The sequence below is a fragment of the Danio rerio genome, chromosome 20 (genome assembly GCF_049306965.1).
Source record: "Danio rerio strain Tuebingen ecotype United States chromosome 20, GRCz12tu, whole genome shotgun sequence".
NCBI lineage: Eukaryota > Metazoa > Chordata > Actinopteri > Cypriniformes > Danionidae > Danio > Danio rerio.
This window is the reverse complement of record NC_133195.1, coordinates 39,184,069-39,204,786: the sequence shown is the minus strand read 5'-3', so window position 1 is coordinate 39,204,786 and position 20,718 is coordinate 39,184,069. Positions and strand designations below refer to the sequence as shown.

The 20,718-nt window shown below is 35.3% G+C and overlaps 1 protein-coding gene across 4 annotated transcripts in view; it reads right to left on the bottom strand.

Moving 5' to 3' along the window:
- The window catches only part of cd2ap (CD2-associated protein), a 117,913-nt gene that overhangs the window by 47,760 nt on the left and 49,435 nt on the right, over positions 1-20,718 (bottom strand). For all 4 annotated transcript variants that reach the window (NM_001008583.2, XM_009294709.5, XM_005160684.6 and 1 more), the window contains 3 exon segments: positions 9,079-9,199; positions 11,222-11,322; positions 15,117-15,315. In NM_001008583.2, the coding sequence (NP_001008583.2) occupies positions 9,079-9,199; positions 11,222-11,322; positions 15,117-15,315 (421 nt within the window).

Sequence of the window (20,718 nt, the reverse complement as noted above, 5' to 3'; positions counted from 1 at the left end):
ACCAGCAGGCCTTTACTTCAGAGTCTACAGTCCACCAGGCCTAATCAAACAAACTGTTCTGGTAAAGATGTCAAAATATCAGAGAAAATAGATTAAATTATGTTTTTTTCCCTCATGTACAAATCTAGATAACATTATAAAGCACCTCAGAGAATAGCAAAAAAAACTAGATTCTTAAAGTTTGAGAACAAACTTTGAGGCTGGCTTGTGAAAGCCTGACAGTAATAGTTTACTTAAACAGTTTAAAAAAGTATGAAAAGATAGATAGATAGATAGATAGATAGATAGATAGATAGATAGATAGATAGATAGATAGATAGATAGATAGATAGATAGATAGATAGATAGATAGATAGATAGATAGATAGATAGATAGATAGATAGATAGATAGACAGATTAGCATGTTATTAGCATGATTTTAACGTGAAATAGCATGTTGTTAGCATGATTCTAGCATGAATTAGCATGTTACTAGCATGATTTTAGCATGAATTAGCATGTTGTTAGCATGATTTTAGTATGAATTAGCATGTTACTAGCATGATTCTAGCATTATTAGCATGTTGTTAGCATGATTCTAGCATGAATTAGCATGTTACTAGCATGTTTCTAGCATGAATTAGCATGTACCTAGCATGATTTTAACATGAAATAGCATGTTACTAGCATGATTCTACCATGAATTAACACAATTCTAGCATGAATTAGCATGTTGTTAGCATGATTCTAGCATGAATTAGCATGTTCTTAGCATGATTCTACCATGAATTAGCATGTTGTTAGCATGCTTCTAGCATGAATTAGCATGTTGCTAGCATGATTCTAGCATGAATTAGCATGTTGTTAGCATGATTCTAACAAGAATTAGCATGTTACTAGCATGATTCTAGCATGAATTAGCATGTTGTTAGCATGATTCTAACAAGAATTAGCATGTTACTAGCATGATTCTAGCATGAATTAGCATGTTGTTAGCATGATTCTAACATGAGTTAGCATGTTACTAGCATGATTCTAGCATGAATTAGCATGTTGTTAGCATGATTCTAGCATGAATTGGCATGTTACTAGCATGATTCTAGCATGAATTAGCATGTTGTTAGCATGATTCTAACATGAGTTAGCATGTTACTAACATGATTCTAGCATGAATTAGCATGATTCTAGCATGAATTAGCATGTTGTTAGCATGATTCTAGCATGAATTAGCATGTTACAAGCATGATTCTAGCATGAATTAGCATGTTGTTAGCATGATTTTAGCATGTGACTAGCATGACTCTAGCATGAATTAGCATGTGACTAGCACGACTCTAGCATGAATTAGCATGTAGTTAGCACGATTCTAGCATGAATTAGCATGTTACTAGCATGATTCTAGCATGAATAAGCATGTTGTTAGCACGATTCTAGCATTAATTAGCATGTTACTAGCATGATTCTAGCATGAATTAGCATGTTACTAGCGTGATTTTAGCATGAATTAACATGTTACTAGCATGATTCTAGCATGAATTAGCATGTTGTTAGCATGATTCTAGCATGAATTAGCATGTTACTACCATGATTCTAGCATAAATTAGCATGTTGCTAACATGATTCTAGCATGAATTAGCATGTTACTAGCATGATTCTAGCATGAATTAGCATGTTGTTAGCATGATTCTAGCATGAATTAGCATGTTACTAGCATGATTCTAGCATGAATTAGCATGTTGTTAGCATGATTCTAGCATAAATTAGCATGTTACTAGCATGAATTAGCATGTTGTTAGCATGATTCTAACATCAATTAGCATGTTACTAGCATGATTCTAGCATGAATTAGCATGTTGTTAGCATGATTCTTGCATGAATTAGCATGTTGTTGGCATGATTCTAGTATAAATTAGCATGTGACTAGCATGATTCTAGCATGATTTAGCATGTGACTAGCATGATTCTAGCATGAATTAGCATGTTGTTAGCATGATTCTAGTATGCATTAGCATGTGACTAGCATGATTCTAGCATGAATTAGCATGTTATTAGCATGATTCTAACATCAATTAGCATGTTACTAGCATGATTCTAGCATAAATTAGCATGTTGTTAGCACGATTCTAGCATTAATTAGCATGTTACTAGCATGATTCTAGCATGAATTAGCATGTTACTAGCGTGATTTTAGCATGAATTAACATGTTACTAGCATGATTCTAGCATGAATTAGCATGTTGTTAGCATGATTCTAGCATGAATTAGCATGTTACTACCATGATTCTAGCATAAATTAGCATGTTGCTAACATGATTCTAGCATGAATTAGCATGTTACTAGCATGATTCTAGCATGAATTAGCATGTTGTTAGCATGATTCTAGCATGAATTAGCATGTTACTAGCATGATTCTAGCATGAATTAGCATGTTGTTAGCATGATTCTAGCATAAATTAGCATGTTACTAGCATGAATTAGCATGTTGTTAGCATGATTCTAACATCAATTAGCATGTTACTAGCATGATTCTAGCATGAATTAGCATGTTGTTAGCATGATTCTTGCATGAATTAGCATGTTGTTGGCATGATTCTAGTATAAATTAGCATGTGACTAGCATGATTCTAGCATGATTTAGCATGTGACTAGCATGATTCTAGCATGAATTAGCATGTTGTTAGCATGATTCTAGTATGCATTAGCATGTGACTAGCATGATTCTAGCATGAATTAGCATGTTATTAGCATGATTCTAACATCAATTAGCATGTTACTAGCATGATTCTAGCATGAATTAGCATGTTGTTAGCATGATTCTTGCATGAATTAGCATGTTGTTAGCATGATTCTGGTATAAATTAGCATGTGACTAGCATGATTCTAGCATGAATTAGCATGTTACTAGCATGATTCTAGCATGAATTAGCATGTTGTTAGCATGATTCTAGCATGAATTAGCATGTTACTAGCATGATTCTAGCATGAATTAGCATGTTGTTAGCATGATTCTAGCATGAATTAGCATGTTACTAGCATGATTCTAGCATGAATTAGCATGTTGTTAGCATGATTCTAACATCAATTAGCATGTTACTAGCATGATTTTAGCATGAATTAGCATGTTGTTAGCATGATTCTAGCATGAATTAGCATATGACTAGCATGATTCTAGCATGAATTAGCATGTAAGTAGCATGATTCTAGCATGAATTAGCATGTTGTTAGCATGATGGATAGATAGACAGATAGACAGACAGACAGATAGATAGATTAAAGTAGTTGATAGATAGATAGATAGATAGATAGATAGATAGATAGATAGATAGATAGATAGATAGATAGATAGATAGATAGATAGATAGATAGATAGATAGATAGATAGATTAAAGCAGTTTATAGATAGATAGATAGATAGATAGATAGATAGATAGATAGATAGATAGATAGATAGATAGATAGATGATAGATAGATAGATAGATAGATAGATAGATTAAAGTAGTTGATAGATAGATAGATAGATAGATAGATAGATAGATAGATAGATAGATAGATAGATAGATAGATAGATAGATAGATAGATGGTGTGCGAGCATGACTCAAACAAGCCAACCCCCGCCTCTCTACGATGTTCTGATGCTGAGATATAGCTGGTGCTATATCGTTGCTAGGTTAGTCTGTTTTGTTGCTATGGAGTTGATTGACAGCTTAGACTGATGATGTATCAAAGCTTCTTGACAGTATGAACAGTTAAAAACAACCCCCATGTCTCTATCACACTGCAGCATGACAATATCAGTCTGAACCTCTTTAATGGCAGTCTATGGGACAGTTGCTAGGGTGCAGTATCTGGTTGTTAGGGTGTGGCTAGAAAGTTAAAAGGCCATCAGTGATTGGCTGCTGGCTTGACTGAGTTAAATGAGCTCAGCCATTAGTCTGTAGGATAGTCTGATGCAGAGTTATGAGCTCACAAAGTTTGATCCAATGTAAAGTCAATGAGAGTTTTTTGCAATGGAAGTCTATGGGGCGGTTTCTAGGGTCCAAAAGTGGTTGCTAGGGCGTGGCCAGAAAGTTTAAAGGTGATCAGTCATTGGCAGTTTGATAGTCTGAGTTAAATGAGCCCAGTTAGAAGTCTGTGTGACATTCTGATGCGGAGTTATGAGGTCACAAAGTTTGATCCAATGTTACGTCTATGGGATTTTTCCGACGGTCCCGGGACGTTTTTCGGAAAACCGAAAGTCGGATCAGTCTGAGGAGACATAGCAACCCGAGTCAGAATAGTTCGGAAGTCTGACCCGAGTTTGATGGTCATAGCTTGAAAGCTCTAGGAGGAGATGAGTTTTGATTTTTAGTCTCAGAAGAAGAAAATATAACTAGACAGTAAAGTTCGTCGAGACAAACTTTGAGGCTGGCTTGACAAAGCCTGTTGGTAATAGTTTATTTAGTTTAAAAACAGTTTGAAAAAGTATAAGTAGCATGTTATTAGCATGATTCTAGCATAAATTAGCATGATTCTAGCATGGATTAGCATGTTATTAGCATGAGTGTAGTACAAATTAGCATGTTATTAGCATGAATTAGCATGATTCTAGCACGATTTAGCATGTTACTAGCATAATTCTAGCATGAATTAGTGTGTTATTAGCATGATTCTAGTAAAATTAGCATGTTACTACCATGATTCTAGCATGAATTAGCATGTTATTAGCATGATTCTAGCATGAATTAGCATGTTATTAGCAAGATTCTAGTATGAACTAGCATGTCACTAGCATGATTCTAGTATGAATTAGCATGTCACTAGCATGAGTCTAGTATGAATTAGCATGTTACTAGCATGATTCTAGTATAAATTAGCATGTTATTAGCATGATTCTAGCATGAATTAGCATGTTATTAGCATGATTCTAGTATAAATTAGCATGTTATTAGCATGATTCTAGCATGAATTAGCATGTTATTAGCATGATTCTAGTATGAATTAGCATGTTACTAGCATGATTCTAGCATGAATTAGCATGTTATTAGCATGATTCTAGCATGCATTAGCATGTTACTAGCATGATTCTAGTATGAATTAGCATGTTATTAGCATGATTCTAGTATGAATTAGCATGTTACTAGCATGATTCTAGTATAAATTAGCATGTTATTAGCATGATTCTAGCATGAATTAGCATGTTATTAGCATGATTCTAGTATGAATTAGCATGTCACTAGCATGAGTCTAGTATGAATTAGCATGTTACTAGCATGATTCTAGTCTAAATTAGCATGTTATTAGCATGATTCTAGCATGAATAAGCATGTTACTAGCATGATTCTAGCATGAATTAGCATGTTATTAGCATGATTCTAGTATGAATTAGCATGATTCTAGTGTGAATTAGCATGTTATTAGCATGATTCTAGTATGAGTTAGCATGTTATTAGCATGATTCTAGCATGAGTTTGCATGTTACTAGCATGATTCTAGCATAAATTAGCATGTTACTAGCATGATTCTAGGATGAACTAGCATGTTACTAGCATGATTCCAGTATGAATTAGCATGTTATTAGCATGATTCTAGCATGAATTAGCATGATACTAGCATGATTCCAGTATGAATTAGCATGTTACTAGCATGAGTCTAGTATGAATTAGCATGTCATTAGGTTGATTCTAGTATGAATTAGCATGTTATTAGCATGATTCTAGCATGAATTAGCATGTTACTAGCATGATTCCAGTATTAATTAGCATGTTATTAGCATGATTCTAGCATGAATTAGCATGTTACTAGCATGATTCCAGTATGAATTAGCATGTTACTAGCACGATTTTAGCATGAATTAGCATGATTCTAGCATGAAGTTAGCATGTTGTTAGCATGATTCTAGCATGAATTAGCATGTTGTTAGCATGATTCTAGCACGAATTAGCATGTGCTAAGGTGTTGCTAGGTGGTTGCTAAGGTGTTGATAGATTGTTACTAGGGTGTCCTACGTGGTTGCTAGGTGGTTGCTAAGGTGTTGCTAGGCGGTTGCTAGGGTGTTTTGAGTGGTTGCTAAGGTGTTGCTAGGTGGTTGCTAAGGTGTCCTAAGTGGTTGCTAGATGGTTGCTAGGGTATTCTGAGTGGTTGCTAAGGCGTTGCTAGGTGGTTGCTAGGGTGTTCTGAGTGGTTGCTAAGGTATTGCTAGGTGGTTGCTAGGGTGTCCTGAGTGGTTGCTAGGTGGTTGCTAAGGCGTTGCTAGGCAGTTGCTAGGGTGTTCTGAGTGGTTGCTAGGTGGTTGCTAAGGTGTTGCTAGGCGGTTGCTAAGGTGTCCCAAGTGGTTGCTAGGTGGTTGCTAAGGTGTTGCTAGGTGGTTGCTAAGGTATTCTGAGTGGTTGCTAAGGCGTTGCTAGGCGGTTGCTAGGGTGTCCTGAGTGGTCGCTAGGCCCTTACTAAGGCATTACTAGGCCGTTGCTAGGTGGTTGCTAGGCGGTTGCTAGGGTAATTTGGGTGGTTGCTAGGCAGTTGCTAGGGTACCCTGGTTGGTTACTAGGCAAGCCTCACATACATGCTTGATAAAACATTTATACTTAGTAAGCATTTCTAGCAAGTTACAGTACTTGGCTAGTCAATATTAGCATGTAGCTAATCACTGCTAGCATGTGTAGCATTTAGGAAGTTCTGTTTGCTAGCATGAGTCAAACGAGCCAATCTCCAAGTCTCTACGATGTTCTGATGCTGAGATATAGCTGTTGATGAATGGTTGCTAGGGTACTCTGTTTTGTTGCTATGGGCGAGGTTACAGAGTGCACTTGAATGTGGTTGGCTGTCTAAGTCAAATGAACCAACCCCCATGTCTCTATGACACTGCTATGCAAAGATATGCATCTTGGCCTATTTTAATGGAAGTCTATGGAATCAATTTGGGGGCGTGGCTTGTGAGCTTCATTATCATATTGAGATGCTCATTGGTTGTCTGAGTCAGATGAGCCATCCCCCAAGTCAATAGGACACTGCTAAGCAAAGATATGCATGTAGGCCAGTTATTAACATGAGTCTAGTATGAATTAGCATGTTACTAGCATGATTCTAGTACAAACTAGCATGTCATTAGCATGTTTCCAGTATGAGTTAGCATGTCATTAGCATGATTAGCATATAAGTAGCATGTTGCTAGCATGATTGGCATGTCATTAGCATGTTAGAATTATAAGCATTTGAAAGCACAGCTAATTACAGTCTATAGGACAGTTGCTAGGGTGCAGTATGTGGTAGTTAGGGGTGTGGCTAGAAAGTTAAAAGACCATCAGTGATTGGCTGCTGGCTAGACTGAGTTAAATGAGCCCAGCCATTAGTCTCTATGACAGTCTGATGCAGAGTTATGAGCTCACAAAGTTTGATCCCATGTTAAGTCAATGAGAGTCTTTTGTAATGGAAGTCTACGGGACAGTTGCTAGGGTGCAGTATGTGGTAGTTAGGGGTGTGGCTAGAAAGTTAAAAGCTCATCAGTTATTGGCAGTTTGGTATTTGGAGTTAAATGAGCTCAGCCATTAGTCTGTGGGACAGTCTGATGCATTTATGAGCTCACAAAGTTTGATCCCATGTTAAGTCAATGAGAGTCTTTTGAATGGAAGTCTATGGGACAGTTTCTAGGGTCCAAAAGTGGTTGCTAGGGCGTGGCTAGAAAGTTTAAAGGTGATCAGTCATTGACAGTTTGATAGTCTGAGTTAAATGAGCCCAGTTAGAGTTCTGTGCGACAGTCTGACGCAGAGTTACGAGGTCACGAAGTTTGGTCCAATGTTAAGTCTATGGGATTTTTCCGACAGTCCCGGGACGTTTTTCGGAAAACCGAAAGTCCAATCAGTCTGAGGAGATATAGCATACCGAGTCAGAATAGTTTGAAGGTCTGGTGTGAGTTTGGTGGTAATAGTTCGAAAGTTCAAGGAGGAGATAGATTTTGATTTTTAGAGTCAGAAGAAGAATAATAATAATAAGTTTAGAAAGGATAACAGTAGTCTGGCTTTGACAAGCCAGCCTAATAATAAGTTTAAATAGGATTTCAGTAGTCTGGCTTGCTACACAAGCCAGCCTAATAAATAAATAAAAAAAAATTTACCATTTAAAAAAAATCATTCTTAAACTAAATCTGTTGCCATAACCCCCCAAAAATGTAAAGTAAAATATAAACCAACAATGGATTTGTCCATATTTGATTCAATGTTAGTTTACAACAACCCACCATTTTCAGAGTCTATAAAGCTGTGTTTACACTAACCACTCACAGCGGCAAAGTGACAAGCGCCATTCATTTGAACGAAGAGTGAGCGACTGTTTATAAGAGGTCAGATAAGGTGGGCGTCTTGAAAGACGGAATAAAGTTAAGATCCTTCAACTTTATGCAAATGAAGAGAAAGAGCTGCAGCCAATATGAGGACCAGTAGAACCCGCGTGATCCTCTCTCAGATAGAGAGATAAATAGCCGCATAGACAGAGAACACATTTTTTCTTGATCATCCTTGTAATTAGGCATTTTATGAACTGATTCCATTTATATTAAGTGTATTATTTTTGTCTGAAAAATGTTTACTTGAAGCTGCATGTAAAGTCATTTGCTCTCTGTGAATATTAGCATAAACCTTACCCAAGCAACCCCAAGGTGGAAATGCCTACTAGCACTAACTTCATTTGCCAACCAGAGTGACAGGCAGCTACAAAGTCGCTGCTAGTGTGAATGAGGCATAAGGATGCTCTTTTAAATGTTCAATTGATCAAGACTAAACAAAACTAAAATGATAAATCATCAGTCTGATGCTCAAACAGAAGCTGGAACAGAGTAAAATAGTCTTTTTTTTCTATTATTACGATTTTGCACACTTATTAAAAAACCTCAGTCTTAAAACAATTAGTGTCTTTTTAATTAGAAATACAATTTGCATTATACATTTATCACTGGTTTAATGACTTAAACTAAAACTTCTGCTGACTGTCATGACTAGTTCTAACACCACAAAAATAAAGCACCCACACACACACACACACACCCTTAAACATACTTTAAAATACAAAAGGTTTCTGTTGAGTGTTTTCTTGTAAGAACATGCCCCTGAGAATGTATTGCAGGATTACCTTGCTCTTCAGTAACGTCACTGGTCTCTGCGTCTTCAGTTGAATCGATTTCTTTGACAAAGTTGGAAGGAAAAAGTCCAGACTTCCCATTCATACTTCCGCTCCACCAGCCCTCCTCAACCTAAAAAAACACTCAGAGTCAGCACTAATGTAGGAACTGACCAGTCACATGCTCATTTACAAAGATACTGGCTCTCAACTGGTTTCACTTCAGGAACCAGATTTAAAAGTGAATCAAAATAATAGAAAAATTTTACATGCACAAACTGCTCCACAAAAAAATGATGAAAATGATTTTACATTATTATACAAAGGCCCAAAATGAAAAAATATATAACATCAAGTAGGGCTGGGCGAGATGGCAAAAATGCAATCTCGATAATTATTTTAACTAAGTTAATGCTTCCAGATTTAAAAGAGTACCTCAACAACAACTGAAGCCACAAAAATTGGAGGGTCCAATAAACGGCATAACATATTTTCAGATGTAAAATTTTTGGTGCTTAAAAATTCAGTACATCTTTGATATCATAACACGTTTAGATTCCCATTGTTGCACATTTCTGCAGTGTGACTAGCTCTTAGATCAATATAGAGTAAAAAAAAGTCCAAAGCTTATCAGCCCAGCTCTAATATCAAGTTACAGTACTTTCATTTAGATGATTTCATAATTGCAGCAGTCAATAATTCACCTATATTTTGTTGTCAATTAATTTACATTAAGTGTGGGCTGGTTTAATGTACACTGTAAACATTCTGGGATCCACACAATCTCTTAATGTTATCCCAACACAAATCGATAAAGTTATCTTAATTGTTTTTGCAAATTAAAGTGGATTGAACATAAAAAGATTAAGTTACACCCAAAAAAAAATGTTTCTTGTTCAAACTACTTATTTAAAATGAGTTAAAACAACACAATTCTTAAGATTTTGTTGGGGTAACTTAATTACTTTATGTTCAAAAAATAATAAGTTAACTTAATTTGATTCTGTTGTCCCAAAACAAAATGATTGTGTCAAACCCAGCATGTTTTACAGTCTACACACATTTTTGCTGCTTGTTTAAACTACTCGTTTACAATGAGTTGAATCAACACAATTCTTAATGGTTTTTGTGAGATAACTTAATTGTTTTATGTTCAATCAACTTAAGTTTGTAAAAACAATTTGTTGAGACAACATGAAGGAAGTATGTGGAACCCTGCATTTTTTTTACAGTGTATAATCATTTTACCATCGATATCGCAATGTGTGTGTCCAATTAGTCACATTGCAAGACATGCAATGTTGAGTTGGGATTAAAGTTGATCAGCACAACAATTGATAATACATGAGATTTGTGGAATCATAGCAAAGTATAACCATAACAGAGTAAAACTTTATTATTTGTATGTGCTTTAAAGGCATTTTAAAGTGAGTTTAAGCATTTGGGCACAAAAGAAAGTACATTTGTAACTTTAGTGAAGAATAATTTTACTGAATTACTACAATGAAGACTAGACAGGGTTGTTTCACATTTCATGATTCAATTTCTGTACCTGGAAAACTGTTTAAAAGTGTATAAAAGTCTTGTTTTTTGTTGCCCTGTTATAATAATATTATTGGATTGTGTACATGATTCATATAATTACAAGAATCCCCTGAATCATTGTAAATGATTTCTTTCCAAATAGAGCTATTTAAGCCATCTGGTGAAATTGCATTCATATCCCAATAAATATCATAGATAAACAAAATATTGCAGACATGTCCCAATTATTTCAATATCTTGCAGCCCTACTGCATTCATTTAAATTTAAATAAAAAAAAAAGTTTTTAAAACAGACCTGTGATTTCTGGATCACAACCCACTAACTGAGACCCACATTTAAAAAAAATATAAACATGAAAAATTAATGTTTTAGAAGTGCATACAAAAAATAAAAATAAATAAACATGCTACATTTTAAGCAGTAAGTGAATCTACAAACAAATATCAATTACTTTGCAAGAAATAAAAAACTAAACACAATGTTGCATCTCACTATACAACATGTGTAAAAATCCATTTGGCACATGTACAAATCTCTATAATTAAACACAAAATACATGTAGTGTGCTCAGTTATGAGAGGTTAAGTAGAAGAGACAAAAGCAGCTGACCTCCTCTGTGATTTCAATGATTTCTCCAACCTTCAGTTCCAGCTCGTCTTCATTCTGAGGCACATACTCGAACAGGACTTTGCACTGACGCTTCTTGAGCTCTTTAATGAAAGCAAAACAAGTCATTCTGGATTTGGCCTGACATGTTCAGCCTACAATGCCAGTGTGCCAGGGAAACGCTTCCCCCCTGCTGCCTGTAGAGGGCTCGATGAGAGTCAACTATCACAATCAGGAAGAGTTTCTTTATTAACTGTGCATTCACACAACATATACAAACACCACACCCTGTCCTTGAGATGATTCATGCGCCCTTTGAAGAGAAAAGAGGAGGATAGTTTGCTTTGTTTGCTCTAAAACTGGTGTTCCATATTGTGTGTCACATTAAACTGTCAAAAACTAAACCTGAGAAACGATTATCTTGGTGTTGGAGCTGAAGGTTGGCTGGGATATAAGTATAATTATTCAACTAGCACGCACAAAATGGGTGGAAAAATTAGGATATAATTAAGAAAATTATATAAATAAAATAATAACAATATTTTAATTCTGCAAGAAATTATTTTCAAAAGGAACTGAAATTTTAATAAATGTAAAGATATTTATAACTTTTCTGTAAATAATGATAATAATAATAATTTTTCTGGACATTCCAAGTGATTTACACATTTTTGGGGGAAATCTCCTCATCCACCACCAGTGTGCAGTATCCACCTATGATGCGACGACAGACATATTGTGCCAGACTGCACACCTCACACCAGCTGTGATGAAGCCAATTATGATACGGGAATGGTTAGGTGGCCATGATGGATAAAGGCCAGTGCGTAAATTTGACCAGGATGCCGTTGTTAAACCCCTACTCTTTTTCAAAGGACATTCTGGGATTTTTTAAAGACCTCGGTAAGAACCTCGGTTTAATGTCTCATCTGAAAGACTGCTCACTGAGCAGTATAGATAATTTAGTTTATTTTAATAACAAAATTCAGCCACATTTTCAATTTTTGATAGCAAGCAATTTTTCTAAAGCACCAAATCTGTAGAGTTTTAATTTCTGAAAGAATAAGGTAGAACAAATAAGCAAAAAATGATACATAATATAAATAACATATAACATATTTAATTATACATTTAAAGAAATAAACATAAGTGTTCTTCTATGTTTTCATTTCAACAGGAATGGCATTAGCTATGTTTCCATCCAAAAATGTAAATGAACTTTGTGCAAAACTGGAATAAAATGTTCAAATGAAGCGGTAAAATCAATATAGCATATGTTGCCGGCCGGAAGTGCGATATGCAAATCAATATAGCAGCATTTTGTACGAGACTGTATAACAATAATTCAGATTTTTACAGTATTGTGAAGGTTGGGTTTAGGGTTAGTGAATGGGTAGACGTTAAAACATACAATTTATTGGGTAATAGGTAATATGTTAATAGATAACATAAATAATACTCTGACCAACTGTTTTTACGTTACTGTGAGGGTTGGGTTTAGGGTTGGGGTAGACGTAAAAAAATACAATTAATGGGACATTTAATGAATAATATAAATCATTTACATTAACTTCTGGCAGCAACTATATTTAACCTAGCAACAACTGAATAAAGCAGTGTTTTCATCCAACAAATCAAAGAGAACAAAATTGTCATTTCCTGATTATATCACAGCAAATATTAACAGTAAAAATGGAATTTGCTGCAGTAAAAGAAGCAGCGTGAATCTTTTCTTTCTTTAATAAATGACCTGCACCTCAGAAGACGATGCCGACATGCAATGAAAGCGCGAGACAGTTCTGGAGGTCACTAATAATATAATAATGCTAACACTGAAATGGTTAATGTGTTTTAGAATGACCAAGACAACATTTCAGATGTTTTACAAACCAGTCATTCTGCTGGTTTGTCCATGTTCATCACCAAATTATCTCTTATAACAAAATCACACTACTTTTTTAATGCGCATACTGGAATTTGTTCGGTAAAAGTGTTCCCATCGTAGTTTTTGCGCATGTTTTTTTACCGAATGAAACATTTATCCTACTTAGTAATGGGCATTTTATTTTTTTTTAAAAAATGTTTATGCGCATTTTTAAAATTTATATGCATCTTGTCATTTCCATCAACCATTTTATGCACATATCCATAATGCACATAAATTAGGTGGATAGAAACATGGCTGAATTTAAGAAAGCAAATATAAAATCATTTTTCATAGGTTTGCTAAAATAGTTTTAAAACAAAATAAATGAAAGCCATCATAAATAAATGACTAAAGACTGGCATGATGGCTTTATTGAACAAAATTGCATAACAGAGTTGTATAAAGTAAATATATAAAATTATAATAATTCTGTATCATAATCTAATTCCATTGAATGTTTCAATTTACCACTTGTTTGTTAGTGAGCTCTCCATGGTTAGACCTGAAAAAAGCTAGACTCTAATTTTCTGAAGGCTAAAATATGATAAACTGATGTAAAGAGGCAATAAGACTACATTCCACATATCAGTATTTTAGATGGTTTGTTGAATAGAAACCCTGAATGCAGCATAGCATCACAACCACTGTTCCTTGACAATGTTCCTGTGCAGCTGGAGAGGATCAACTGGACTTCCCTGAAAATCTCAGACAGCCGTTCACTCAGACTGAGAAAGAGGAAATGAAAACACGCTTTATGAGTCAACAGATGGGCTACTGCTGCCCACTACTGGACAAAGATGACTCTCTTTCTGTGCCAAAATGTAACTTAAGACAGAAGGTGCAGACTTTTTTCCTATATCTGAGCAGAGCTTTGTTTAAAATTTTTTTTTAGAATTCTGTGGATTTATGCAGAATGATTTTGAGTGTATATTAACTGAATATTTAAAACATTAAATAAAACAATAATATATTTTTTACTTTTATTTAAGGTTTAAAATGCAAAATGAATTGTTTGGTAAGCAAAGTAAGTCTCGCATTTAATATATCTACACATTAAATTAACACACATTTATATAAGTAAATAAATAGACTCAATGATAGGCTAAAAACAAAACGCAGATTTGTGTGTGCGTCACATTTTTTAATAGGATGCCTTGATATGTACATTTTAAAGTACATTTTAGATCACGTACCGTTTATATTGTATTGCAAAATACTTATGGTGCTACTGAAGTGGGATACAGGTAGGGTTAGGCACAGGTTTGGTGATATATGTAGGTTAGGGTGTAAGGGAAGGGTTAACAGTGTAATTATATTACTTTCAGGTATTTTTAAAATAGAAGTACAACGTAAAATCATGTACAAAATAAGCTATCTGCACCAAACCATTAATTTTAATATAGGTACATAGTGAAGACAACATAATATAAAATGATACCAATATTTTTTTATATCCTATAAAAGGGTAAAGGATATAAAAATGTAATAAACAAATTAATGATTAATTCAGCTATATAAAAATATGTTTATATTAAAGATTTGAACCATGAAGCTAGTACCCGCCTCACTGAATCAGCTCAACTGATTTGATTGACCACATGGCCTTTATCCAAACACAAGTCAGTTAATCTGAGGTCAGCACACTCAAAACATGCAAATATTTTTTACAAGTTGAGACTATTCTGATTTAATCTCCTGTTTAAGACTCTAGAGCTATTATAAGCAGGGATGCTAACAACTGATCAGTGATCGATTTATTGTCAAAATTAATTTTTCATCAATAGCCCTTATCGATGGCCGTTTAGTTTTAAGGCACATACAGCTAAAGTGCATAACATTCATTTACCTATTGTATACCTAAATGTAGTATATCTTCAGGTGGTATGGGAATTGTATGCGTGTCATTCTGAGCAAAATCTTTTTAACATAAAGAGGATAAAACAGTAAAACTGTAATGAAAAAGAAACTCACTCTTTTTTGAGGCACGCGGTTGAGAATGGGGCTGTAAGCCGATTCCTCCAGCAGGGATGCCGTATGTACTGATCCTCTGCACCAGGCTTGCTACATTCCCTGATGCTCGCCGCTGTATCGTACTCTCCTCTTTCACCTCCTTCGCTTCTTTAGGCTCCTTTGACTCCTCTTTGGACTTCGGCTCATCTTTTCTCACCTCCTTGATTATAAAAAAAAAACAATAGAAATCTCATATATTTATCTTTGTTGATACTATGTAAGTTTTAGTTTTTAATGCATTAAAATGATAAAAGTATAAGTAGCTTTGCAAATCTTAGTACAAGCATATTTGGAAAATAAATGCTCCCATTGGGACCAAAATGCAAATTTATCACATAGGTAAATCTTTATACTTGACCCACCCGTCTGCGAGAAGCATTTAATCATTCAAAATACAAAAACTTGCGTGTGATCATCACTAAAATGACATTGTTATATTGATCATATCTTAAATGACATTCGAACATTATTTCATCCATATTGCTCAGTTATTTCCACATCAATGTTGAAATATATGTATATAAATACACATTTTGTAAATTTCTAAAATGGGATGGCTCATCTTCAATGTAGATACTTTACACCACAGTCAGAAAACATATGCAAACATGAATATCCATCTATGCTCTAGTGTTGGGGGCATATGTAGATATAGTACAATACTGTGATTTTTCAGCAGAAATACATTATTGATACACAGATGCCAGTATCAACATTTGACCAATATTTTGTTATACTATTTATACAAGACAGGCATAAATGGCAACTGAAGAATTATGCATGCGTAATGATGATGTCATATAGATGCACTCCAACTCAACCTGAGCGCATGTGATTACATGTGTACTGCAGCTGTTTGTAACACATGCATCCATACACAAAACATTAGAGGGGTGGTTTGATTCATTTCTGACAAAAGAGTCGGTAGTTCTGGTTCACTTCTCTGTTGAAGATCAAGAAATATTATTTAAGAAATATAATGAATTTAATTATTTATTCACATATCATAATTTTTAAGGCAACTTTAATTATTATTATTACATCAGTGCAAATCAACTGATTAATAATGTAGGTTACTTTTTAAAAACTTTATATATTAAATCAAATTATATTTTAAAAATGGCATTTTAATTTAAAGCTATTATCAACGTTAATTGAAAATGTTAATATATAACATGATAATAATAGAAAAAATATATTGGCAAAAAAAAATTAAAAATTCATATTAATTTGAAAATGCTAGTAGTAGTATTTTTCATTTTTCTTTAATTTTATGACATCAAAAGACATCCTGAGACTGAGAGTGGCTTAACTGCATCAGATCTGCATGTTAGTTTACACTTTACAGCTGATTAGTCCAGTTTGAATTTGCAGTCTCTAACTCATAATAAAACCGGCTCCAGTGTCCTGATTGACACACTGGAGTGAAATGACATATCTGCTTGTTAAGTGTGAAATCATGCAAAGCAGCTTTCAGGTCCAAACGCTCTATCAAACTGTATGGAGAGACTCAACAAATGGTATAATAACTAAATAAATAAAATCGTTGGTTAGTTGGTTCAAGCATCGCCTCGGTCACTTGTCATTTCTGTGTGGAGTTTGCATGTTCCCATCGTGTTGTGTGGGTTTCCTCCAGGTGCTCCGGTTTCCCCCACAGTCCAAAGACATGCACTATAGGTGAATTGGGTAGGCTAAATTGTCCATAGTGTATGTGTGTGAATGAGTCTATGGATGTTTCCCAGAGATGGGTTGCAGCTGCATAAAACATATGCTGTATAAGTTGGCGGCTCATTTTGCTGTGGCGACCCCAGAATAATAAAGAGACTATGCCAAAAAGAAAATGAATGAATGAATGACATATAATACAACTAAAAAAGTAATCAGAACATTGAAGATAATTTGAACTCAAATGGATATGTCTGAGGCCCCGTTTACACTAATGCGTTTTAGTTTGAAAACGCATAAGTTTTGCTACGGTTACGCCAACCGTCCACACTACGCCGGAGTTCTCGAGCGCCGAAAACAGAGCGTTTCGAAAACGCTAGTGAGGCCGTTTTCATTCTGAAACGCTGCTGCTCCGTATCAGTGTGGATGATGGAAAACGGAGACATCTGAAAACGGAAACGGCTGCAGACATTCGCCTATCTGATTGGGGCTTTTCCTCAATATTAAGTAGCCTAACACACGCAGTTCAGTCCTGCATCCTCTCCTTGTAAGTTCAGACTTTGCAAGTTTGATCAAGGCTTTAGTCTCTTCTTCTCAGTTTGATATAGAAAACAAACTATACCGAGGACACGGGTAAATCTTCAAAGGGAACAGTGTACTTTATAACTTCATTCACATCACCCTACGTTGTTTCACTTTTTCAACAATAAAATGTAAACATGATTTAAGGAACTGCCTATTTTCATTTTAATATTAGCAACTTAACAGATAGCAGAAATGTTGAGGCGTCGTGCTGTATATATGAGCGTCATCTTCACTGTGTGGATATTTATAACAAAACGGAGCCTATAACAAAAACTGCCTCCTTTCAATTTCAGTGAAAATACGAAACATATAACCTCTCTTTTGCTGAATATCAGTTTTAATAATCGATAATGGCCATTACTATAACATACAATAAGTTTATACATTATCGAAAAAAAATGCAAGCGATCAGTCAAAATACAGAATGTAGGCTACGTGGTTACATTAATCATTAACTTATCTTTGCGCTCAGCCTAAACACGTTACCTGAGAACAAGTAATAGATTCCAATGACCAAAGTCAGAGAATATGTCCTTAGATAAAGACAACAAGATGAATGAAATATCCCGTTTAATAAATATAGTAAGATTAGATCCAGCGGGAGATGCTTGATGAGAAGTCCGACTAGCACAACTCTCATCTGGGTTGATGGGCTGCAGCGCTTGCCCGAGAGTGTGCGTGTGTGGTCACGTGATGTGCGTTTTCAGCGTTTTGGTGTGGACGGAGAGCTGTTCAGAAACGCTGGGTAAAACGCAAGTGTGGACGCAGATCGTTTCCATTCTAAAACGCCGTTTTAAAACTAAAACGCACTAGTGTAAACGGGGCCTGAGAGAATTTCACTAAGTAAAGCGGCCTTTGTAAGTGTTCATTTTACAATGCATCAATACAATGCTACTTCAACATAATTCACACCCACATTATCCAGAACTTCACACTCCCAAACTTTAAACTCCCAGTTAACACCTACATTCACTGTTTCCAAAGGCATGTAGATTCAGCAACACCACAGCCTTCCTCACAGACACATTCAGAAAAAAAGTGAAAAGCGAGAGAGAGAGAAAGAAAGAGAGAGAGAGAGAGAGAGAGAGAGAGAGAGAGAGAGAGAGAGAGAAAACAGAAACAAATGAGAAATCAGATCTCAAGTGACTACAGACACACAAAGAAGCATGTCTTCAACCCATCCCATTAAAACTTGCTCTGTGCTTCTCTCTCTCAAAGACTAAATACACATTTATGGATGTACGGGTGATTAGTGGTCCTAAGTATAACACTTGTATACTATTAATGACCATAAAGATTGCTGAGTTGCTATTTCAGCAATAAAGTAACAATGCTTTTTAAATTTAACTCTTACAAATTATGAATAATTTCCTGTGAACCACTTCAAAAAAGTGAAAATATTTAGTATTTTTTGGAATTTCGTTGGAGAACTTAAATAATACAGTATTCAAAATTACAATGACATTATTAAAATTACTTTTTACTATTTTAAAGAACTATTTTTAACAGCATCTGCATTTTATCAACTAGGAAAACTCAACTACAACACGGAAATACATATTAACATGGAAATATATATACCCATTAACAATAGAAATACATAGTACTAACTAAAAACATCTTTTTGTGGGTATACCCTGTTGTTTTTGGATTAATTCTTGTGTTATATTATGCCATAGAGGTATTTAGTACAATGACAATCAAAAAAGTAATATTTCAAATTACTACAGTATTGCCATAATCCTGCCCTTTTTACCCTGGTTTAGATAGGTACAGAGAGAAAGGCATGTGGAGCAGTGCAGAGTTTCCTGGAGAATGGTTAATGCCACAGGCTGCATCCGCTTTAAACTTCCTGTCTGAGATGCTGACAAAGAAATTCCTTTTTCTTGCTCCCCGCTCCACAACAGCTAAATTGAGGTCAGATTCTCAACCTGCTAAAGCTCCTAATATTCTTAAAATGAGTTTTAAAACAATGCTACCACAACAAACATCGTTTCACTCATATTAAGGTTTCTTTCAATGGGATTTGTGACACGCATCTATACAGTGAGGTGTCAAAATTAATTGTTTCTTCTGTGCGCTCCGATGTAGATGTGGACAATTCTGTATCGGTTCAGTAATAGATTACAACCGATTTTTACGCACTGACGTCATATATCTCATATGCGCTATATTGCGGTAGCTTACTATGGCGAGGGAGGTGAGTGCAAGTAATTAAAACGTTCCAACTACTTAATGCAGAAGCTCTGCACAATTCACTGTGTGCGTGTGTTTGCTAGATAATCTTTCACTGACACTGAAGTTACAGAAGAAGCCCTTCACTGCTGGAGAAAATAAAAAGTAAACTCCATTTCTACTTCTCTCTCACTGTGGACATCTGACCTGTTGGCGTAAGGTAATTTCCTCTCCTCTCAGCAGTTACAGCGATACCTGTGGATCCAGACACAAGCGCGTTTCTGCAGAGCGAGTTTTCTTCTCCATGTCTATCATGGATCAGTGCTTCCGTTTATAAGTGTTACTCATTGGTGAACAGCGCCAGCCCTTTCTGTTGAGCGCGTGACCAATCATAGGGGAGTAAGAACTCACTCGACAAGGCTCGGAAAGCGAGTGGGATGTTTACATTTGTTTATTTGCTATAACTGCTCATGTCATGCACTTTAAAGGTACGGTTCACATCTGAATGTTGGCATAAAAGGACAAAATTGTATTAGAGATAATATATAAATGTAAATATATTTATAAATTTTAATACAAGAATTGTTGTGCTGTGAAGTTAAAATTTTAATTATGTATGGAAAGAATGGTCAATGTACCAAGATGCACTGAGATATTAAATTGAATCGAAGGCATGATAATCGTAACCGAACCGTGAGACTAGTGTAGGTTCACACTTCTACTATACAGCACATGATATGTTCAATGCAATCTCATGGCAATACGTAACTTTTTGATTTAGTGGCTAATTTGTATGAATCTGTAAGATCTCATTCATACAATTTAGTATGATTTGCTCATTCCCTCAATGATGGTAGGGTTTAGGGGCAGGTTTGGCTTCCACATCTCCTTTTGAACAAATTGGAATGAACGAATGTATGAATTTGTATGAATTGGCCAATTAACTGACAAAACGTAAAATAGTTGCGCTTCTTCGTCAGATCAGGCTGGATATGTTATATCAAAGACTATAGAATACACTGGACATGTCACTTGTATAGTTTTAAATAGAGAAAAGTGTAATGGTCGATTTGGCAAATGAAGCCCCTCCTACTAGTACAGGAGCCAATCATCAATCAGTATAGACTGAGGATTCTCT